The sequence below is a fragment of the Cervus canadensis genome, chromosome 2 (assembly GCF_019320065.1).
Source record: "Cervus canadensis isolate Bull #8, Minnesota chromosome 2, ASM1932006v1, whole genome shotgun sequence".
NCBI classification, from domain to species: Eukaryota; Metazoa; Chordata; class Mammalia; order Artiodactyla; family Cervidae; genus Cervus; species Cervus canadensis.
Window position 1 is genome coordinate 15917550 of NC_057387.1, and position 7949 is coordinate 15925498.

The window sequence follows — 7949 nt, forward strand, 5'->3', positions numbered from 1 at the left end:
GATGAGGCTGATGGTCTGAGAAACTCTGGGGGCGTGGGGTGGGGCCTGAGGGGTACGATGCGGGGGCAGTGGGGAGGGGGTAACGGAAGATGCTGGAGTTGAGTTGTAGTGTTGTGGGGAGTGGAGAGCAGACGAGTGAGGGTGGGAGAGGGATGCGGGTGACTGTGTGTGTGTGTGGCGGAAAGAATCGACTCTGGATGGGGCCAAAGGCAGGGCAAGGGACCCCAGAGGCTTGGAACATCCCAGCTGTAGGATCTTAGCCAGTGTTCTCACCCATCTCACCTCCCCAGCTTTGCCTCTGGCAGGACCTCTGACTGAGGCTGGGATGAATTTGAAGGTCACATCTGCTCCTGGTTGGAGTCTGGAATGGAGTGTGGGTGCCCTGGGGTGGTGGGGAAAGGGCTGAGTCATGGGGAGGAAGTAGTGAGGCCAGAGTGGAATGGGGAGGAAGGCTCAATCCTGACACTTACAGCTTGGACCCTGCCTGCCACCTGTCCCAGCGCCCTGGCTTCAGACCCCAGGAAAGATGAATCCTTCCTGTCCAGGGTCAGATCAGGGAGGTGACATGGAGGAAGGGTAGGTTGATGGCCACAGCATGAGAATATCATCCTTCTCTAACCTCATCTCTCCAGGAGGCCCTAGGATGAGATTTGTTACCAGTTAACAGTCATGCTCTATCAGAGGTAGACAAAGGACTTTGGAACTGATGAGTGGAGGACAGTAACTGGGTTGGGAGGGAGGGAGATAGTGGGAGGTGACCAGAGTTTTGGAGACAAAATTCCAGGCATGAGATCTGATAAGTGGATTGAGATTCCCCTCCCCTCCTCCCCCACCCTCCTGAACGTATCAGGCATGATAGTGCTTCTCTTTAGGTTAAAGACCAGCGGCTCCAGCCTGCAGTGGGTGGGGGTTAGATTTCCAGGCCGTGCTTGGGTGGTACAGGGACCTTCAATGAAGACGTGCGTAGAAGGCAGGTCCAGAGACAGAGAAGATCTGGTTCCCGTGACCTTTCAAGCTTTCCCCTTTTCTTCTCATCACATTGTTTTTCTCTCAAGTTGCAGAGGAGTGGGGTAGGTGACTCAGATGTTCCTTCAGAGTGTGACTACAGAGACTTGGATAGAATTTTGATCCAGGAAAAAGTTTGCCACTTCTTCCTTCTCCCCCCTCATCCCCCGCCCCGGTCTGCCCATCTTCCATTGGAGTGCCCTCCCCTGAGTCTCCCTTCTGCATCACTCTCTACTTTGGAAACTCCTGTTGCTTAGCGACCAGTCCCTGCTGCCTCTTTACCTTTGGCAGCTGAGGGTGGGAGTGGAATTGGGGGCAGCAGGGAGCATCTAGGCAGGCTAGGGTGAGACGGCATCAGCCACAGGCACTAAGCCCCTAACTCTGTTCTCTTCTCATTCTTGAACTGGTTGGTGGTAGAACAATGTCTGGGCTTCCCTGGTAGTTCAGTTGGTTAAAAATTTGCCTGCAATTCAGGAGACCCCGACATGGTTCCTGGGTTGGGAAGATCCCCTGGAGAAGGGATAGGCTACCCACTCCAGTATTCTTGGGCTTCCCTGGTGGCTCAGACGGTAAAGATTCCACGTGCAATGTGGGAGACCCGGTTTCAATCCTTGGTTTGGGAAGATCCCCTGGAGGAGGGCATGGCAACCCACTCCAATATTCTTGCCTGGAGAATCTCATGGACAGAGGAGCCTGGCAGGCTACAGTCCATGGGGTTGCAAAGAGTCAGACACGACTGAGCAACTAATCACAGAACAATGTCTGAGTCTCTCCTGGGATATAGGCAAATCTCCTTGACCCACACCCTGGTCCTGCTCCCCAGGGTCCACAGCTTCTACCCCATCACCCAGCCCTACCCTGCCCCGATTTCCGCCTTGGTCTCCCTGATTCTCAGTTCCCCAAGGGTCTCTGACAATTTTTTCCCATGGTTACCAGTGAGGTGTCGAAGAAATCATCACTGAAAAGTCCTTTAAAAATCTTAGTCTCCATACTCGCTAATGACCTTGACCATGCCCTTGGCAGGAAACATCTTCCCCTGCTGATTCCCATCTTGAGATGCATCTGTTCTGCTCTTGGGGTGGATGGGAGGGCTCCAATACAAAGAACAGCCTAGGGTATGGGTGGATACCCTGCATACCTCCTGATTCTTCTTTCCAGGGATCCTGGCTTTCGTCCCATCAGATTGTGAGTTCTGGGTTTTGGTTGGACAGACAAAGCTTCTGGGATTGAAAATGTATGTACAAAGGTAAATTCAGTATGCTCCCATCCCCTCTGTTTAGAAACAAGGAAGATGAGATTGGCAAAAGGGGGTTTCTTTGCAGCCACATCCCAGGAGGCTCTGACCCCGGCCTCTTTGTCCCTGGCCCCTTCTTATTGGCCCTTTCTTTCCCCTGGTTTCCTGGGGACTGGAGCAAGGGAATAAAGGCAGAGAGCAGTGGCAGGCAGCCTGTGTCTGCCGCGTGAGTTCTCCGGCTCCCTCCTTCCTTGGTGAGTCCTTCCTTCTGATCTCCCTGCTCATTTACACGGTAGGGCAAGCTGGGCGAAGAGGCCAGAGGCTGACAAGCTCTGGTGACCTCCACCAAGAAAGGCTGGGTCTGATGAGTGGGCATGTCCTCAGGGAGGAGAGGGCCGGGTATTTGGCATCATGGCTATGAGAATTTCCTGAGAAGTGGCTCTGGAGGTGGAGGCGGGGATCAGAACCAGCCAGGAGGCTGCTGCAACTGTCGAGACCCTCGCCTTCCACTGCGGTCCTGGCTGAGTCTCCCGGTGGTGGCGAGAAGCTGAGGGTTTGGGGTGGTAGGAGATGAATGACAGGTCCAGTTCAAGAATAGCCAGGTGGGCTTCGGGCTTCGGGTAGGAGACAGTAGCTTCCTCCTCCTTTCCTGGCTCAGGACTCTACACAGATTTACCTGCAGCCCCCAAGTTCCTTGGGCGTTGGCTCCTTCCTGCCTAAAGGGGAAGTGGTTTCCAAGTCTGAGTCACAGGAGCTCCAACAGCTAAGAAGCTTTGGAGGGGTGTGTGGCTGGGCTGGTGGACTGGAGGGCCCCATCAGACCCGGTCTCTGGATCCAGCTCTCACAATGACCCTGGAGAGGAGGCCCACTTCCTTCACTGACTCATGACTGGTCTGTGTGTACAGTTCTCTGGGCTGGAGCCTGGGGACCAGGGGAACAAGTCCTGTCACCCCTCTCAGCTTCCTGCTGAGATCTTATCTTCTAGTTCCAGCCCCAGCTTCCTCCAACCCCGGACTCTCTCTTCGCCCTGTTCCCCACTTCTGTAAGGAGACACTCCCTGATAGCGGGTGGTTCAGGCTCCTGGGCCAAGGAGGGTGACTAGGGTAAGGAGAACGACCTCTGGAAAATGAGTGCCCAAGCTGGGTCAGGCCGGAAGAAAACCCTGACCCTTCACTGGCTCCACCATCTGCCACCAGTTCTTCTGAGGAGGTCAGCTTGTTACTCTGCCCCCAGACCTTTTTTTCAGCATCTTCTAAGCAGGAGAGTGTGCCGTCTCCTTCCAGGGCTGGTCAGGCTCTGGCTCTTCCAAGTTTGCTGCGGGTCTCACTACAGCCTGTCCTGAGACATTGAGGTCCATGTGCTAGACTTTGGTCCCATCATGCGTTCTAGTCACTGGTCCTTGAAGGAGAAGCTTGGAGAGGGGTTAGTGATGGGGTCCGGATTCCTGGGGAATGTGATCTTTCCCTCTCCCTTCAGCCTCTGGAACTGCACACCGTGATGGAGACGCCTCTGGAGAAGGCCCTGACCACTATGGTCACCACTTTCCATAAATATTCTGGGAGAGAGGGCAGCAAACTGACTCTGAGTAGGAAGGAGCTGAAGGAACTGATCAAGAAGGAGCTGTGTCTTGGTGAGGTGGGTTCCGGTCCCTCCCCTGCACCCCACAGCCCCAGCGCTCCCTGGGCACGGTGGGGGAGGGGAGGGAAAAGAAGAGGAAGCAGGGATGCCACTGTCAGGGGCTCCCCAGCACGAGGTGGGGAGGCCCCTCCAGAGGGGACACATGTCTGTCTGCAAGGTACACTAGTCTCAGCCAGGACAGGATGGCCAAAAGTAGGGGTGGAGACCCAAGGAAGACGGTGAACATCTTGGGCGCATGCGACTCTAGACCCGGTGCTAAGGGATGAATCAGGTATCACTGGGATCAGAGAAGAGCAGCGTTTGCAGGGTGGACCTCAGCCTGGGTGAGGGATTCAGAGAAGGAGATCAAGGAGACTTCCAGGTTGAGGCTGGGTTCCTGCAGCTGTGGAATCTGTGAGAGGAACGGGGTGGGTGGTGGGTGAGGGGATTCAGGGGTCCAGGTCAGCTATGCATAACTCACATGCAGGGCTCCCACCTGGTCCTGCTGTATGCGTCCGCCACTGCCGGGGCTTTCAGCTGACGCTGACATGGGACCCAAAAGGACCATTCTGCTAGTTTGTGAACACAGGTTGGAAGGAAGCAGAACTGATTCTTACCAGATGGAGATGGTGGGAGGGAGGCAACTGACAGAGGGAGAGGCCTATGAGGTAGTCATCATATTATTGTTAGAGTTAAAAAAAAAATTAAGGCTCAGATACATTATATAATCTCCAGCTAGTGAGAGGTTGGAATTCCAGGCCAGCCCCATGTATCACTCTCCCTCTTTCCTTTAAAATCAGCCGGGGTCCACTGAACCTTAGTGGACTTCCCTAGAGAAAAGTGGGAATGTGTCTCTGCGGACAGGAGACCGAAGCAGGGGTGGGTGTCACCAGGCCTCCCCTCTGGCCTTCCTGCGTACTTCTCTGCATCCTGGAGTTAATGAGGGCAGAGGGAGGGGCCGTGGGTCCGGCAGGGTTAATTACAGGGAGACGGAGGCCCTGGGGAGGGCCTGGCTATAATAGGAGCCCAGATTGGGGACAAGCGTGGCGTCACAGAGAGGCTGTTTCCATCTCCGTATGTCCCGACGTCCTGTCTCCTGTGCCAAAGCTGGAGTGGAGGGCAGTGAAGAGGAGAGGGCAGGATGTGCCTGTATTTTCTTCCTGTTCCCCCCAAGTGCCCTGTCTCCCTCCTCTTGTAGAGCTGGGCTGGGAGGGCAGGGGACCAGACAGAGAGCAGGCCTGGGTGCCATGCACTCGTTCCATACAGCTGTCCTGCAGGCTCTCCTAGCTAGGGAACCCAGAGCTCTAACCACTGCTCTCGTGGAGGGATGTGCGATCTGCTTGAGTTTGAGCGATCCCCAACAGGGACAGAGTAAGACTGGGATCCTGCTCAGTGCCAGTATAGTCACCAAGCTGTTTCTATGAGGTGGTGTAGGAAATCTAGCTGTTTCTTTGAACGGTAGAAATTGTTGAGAGGAAGAGGGGGGCCTGCACAAGCCTGCACTCTAGTCATTTATTCAGATTCAGGAGTCAGCTCACGGAGGCTCTGCTTGGTGTCAGATCCTATGCTGGCTGTGGCCTAGGGGGAGACTCTGGGGGTTGAGATGCTCCGTGTTGCTGACTCAGCTGGGGATCAGCCTGAGGCCACCTTCCCAGGGGGCACGGCAGGGCTGGGAGAGGAGGCTGGCTGACCTATCTCTCTATCTGGACCCTCGAAGAAGATGAAGGAGAGCAGCATTGACGACCTGATGAAGAGCTTGGACAAGAACAGTGACCAGGAGATTGACTTCAAGGAGTACTCGGTGTTCCTGACCACGCTGTGCATGGCCTACAATGACTTCTTTCTGGAGGAGAACCAGTGACTGGGGCCTGGTCCCTGGCCGCTGCAGCTCTGCTCACAAACCCTCCATCGCCCCTTGCCTTCCCCTCCCTCCCAGAACCTGCTTCAGCCTTCCCCTCCAGCAGAGGAATAAAGGTTTTCCAATCCAGGTGTCCAGGGCTGGTTTGGTAGATTCTTTTCCACCTTGGCTGGGGGTGGGGTGGGGCCAGGCAGAGCTTCTCCTTGAGTAAGTGGACAGCCTCTGGGAGTTAGGGTTCTGGGTTTCCTTCAGAGTGGGTGTGACTAATCTTAACCAGGCTTAGTCTTGCCCTAAAAAAAAAAAAAAAAAAATGGGGAAGTGGGGCCAGCCTTTTGCTTGCCTCCAGGGAATGCCGCAAGTATGCAGAGAAAGCTGCTGGGGGAAAGCGCGTGGGGAATGAGGACACCGGTGAAATCCTTACATGCTGTTTCAGGAGCTCCAAAGAGCTCTGGTACCATAGCCCTTTATGTCTCAGCACAGCAAAGAATTCAGCAAGAGGCTAAGGGATAGATAAGAAGTGATTTCCTGGAAGAGGATTGTGAGGCTTGCAAGTGGATGAGTGAGAGATGCTGGTCCCTAAGAATTTACTGTGTTACAGTTTTACAATCAGAGGAAAGGTGGGGAGGGGGAGAAGACCTTTGTCTTTCTTGAGTAGACATCATGCCTCCATCATTAGCTCCTCCTCTGGGTTGAGCAGGGGAGTTTTCTTGTCTCTGCGTGATCAAGTTAGGTCCACAAATTACTGTTTTTTATGAGTACAGAGAGCATGACCTGGGGATCATTAACTTACTGAGCTCACTGGGCAGTATGTGGGGCTCATGCCATCATTGTTTTGTTGTTTGGGGGTATGTCTTGTGTTTCTGATGCATTGTTTCGTTGCTAAGCAAGCCTGCTTGGTTTTGTGGCTAAGCAAAGCCAGTTTCTTGAGTAATCATCAATTCATAGGGGTCTCTCATACCTTTTCTACTTATAGTCCCCTAGTGGGATTAACTGTCCCACTACTTTGCCCCTTTATTCTGTCCCTATCACTGGGGGCAGCTGGGGTGTGGTTCCTGAGGGCAGTGGTGGGCTGGCCAGAATGACTTGTCCCTGCCTCACAGGAGGCTTTCCCCACTCCGCCCCCCACCCCACAACACACTAAGAAAAGAGAGTCTGGCCTTGACCTCCATGCCAGTCCCCTTCTCCTCCATTTCCCCTTTGCAATGAGCCCCACCTCCATCATCTCTGGGGTCCAGAGATTTCCGCTCTCCCCACCTCTCCATGTCAAAATCCTTTCTTAGGAGAGGATCTGAAAAACTTTGCAGTTGAGGGTGAATAACTACTGACACAGGGCTCCCTCGGGTGTGCGGGTGTGCGTGCAGTTTAAAGGGCAAGAGGTTCCCAGTGGAAATCGGGAGGGGGTGAGGTGGGGGGAGGGAGAGGGTGGTGGTGGCAGGAATTTATTTTCCCTAGTGGGATGGGTGTTCCAGATGCCCTGTCAATTCTACCCTTCATCTAGGGTTTCCCCTGCATCGCCACCCCCTTAACTTCACAGACAGACAGACAGACACACACACACAGTCGCTGCCCGGTTCTCCGCCTCCTCCCCTTGCCCCGTCACATCACGACATGGGGGACACGCTGAGCTTTGGAGATTAGGAGGGTGTGCAGGTCTTCCTTAAGCCCCTCACACCCAGCCCACGGAGCCCAGAAAAGCCCCCGGGGCAGGGGGTGTGGAAAGTTCGGGCCGGGCTGCTCTGTAAAGAGCCGGCAGGGTGGGGCGTGGGGCGGCACGTGGGCGGCTGGGGGCCTTCGCTGAGCGGCTTCCCTGACGCGCAGCTATAAGGCGGGCTGGCCGAGCACACAGCCTTCTCTTTCGCGACAACCGGCGGCGAGTTCTCACCAGGGCAGCCCCGGTCCTTCTGGGCCGGCGCTCCCGGGTTAGTCCGCCCGCATTCAGAGCAGGCCGGTGGCGGGAGCGGCAGGCCCCGTCAGGCTGGCCCCGGGCTAAGGCATCCTATGGGGCAGCTGCCCACAGCGGGCCCTGTAGGGTGCAGGAGGGTGTGTCCCGGGTGTGGGGTGTGTCAGCGCCATGGTATGTGGTCCTATGAGGGGGTCTGTGTGTTGTGGGGTGGGGGGGCTGGGTGTGCAGCCTCCATCCCACACTCCCAACATACTCCCCAACTTTCTTGGAATCCCTAGAGGAGAGTTCTCAACTGTGGTCCTGTTTATTGCTTCGGATCCTTGAACCACCTC

At 55.2% G+C, this 7949-nt stretch overlaps 1 protein-coding gene across 6 annotated transcripts; it reads left to right on the forward strand.

Annotated features, from left to right (window-relative positions):
• The first annotated feature begins 2291 nt into the window (after positions 1 to 2291).
• S100A5 (S100 calcium binding protein A5) lies at positions 2292 to 5847 on the forward strand. 6 transcript variants are annotated; one of them, XM_043446429.1, is made up of 3 exons: positions 2292 to 2493; positions 3716 to 3874; positions 5577 to 5847. In XM_043446429.1, exons 2-3 carry the CDS (start codon positions 3737 to 3739, stop codon positions 5715 to 5717), a joined length of 279 nt encoding a protein of 92 aa, XP_043302364.1. In that variant the 5' UTR covers positions 2292 to 2493; positions 3716 to 3736; the 3' UTR covers positions 5718 to 5847. The 6 variants fall into 6 exon arrangements, with proteins under 6 accessions (XP_043302364.1, XP_043302320.1, XP_043302337.1 ...); XM_043446385.1 differs by having other exon boundaries at positions 2297 to 2493; positions 5574 to 5847; XM_043446402.1 differs by lacking the exon at positions 2292 to 2493 and adding an exon at positions 3003 to 3130 and having other exon boundaries at positions 5574 to 5847.
• Positions 5848 to 7949: the final 2102 nt, after the last annotated feature.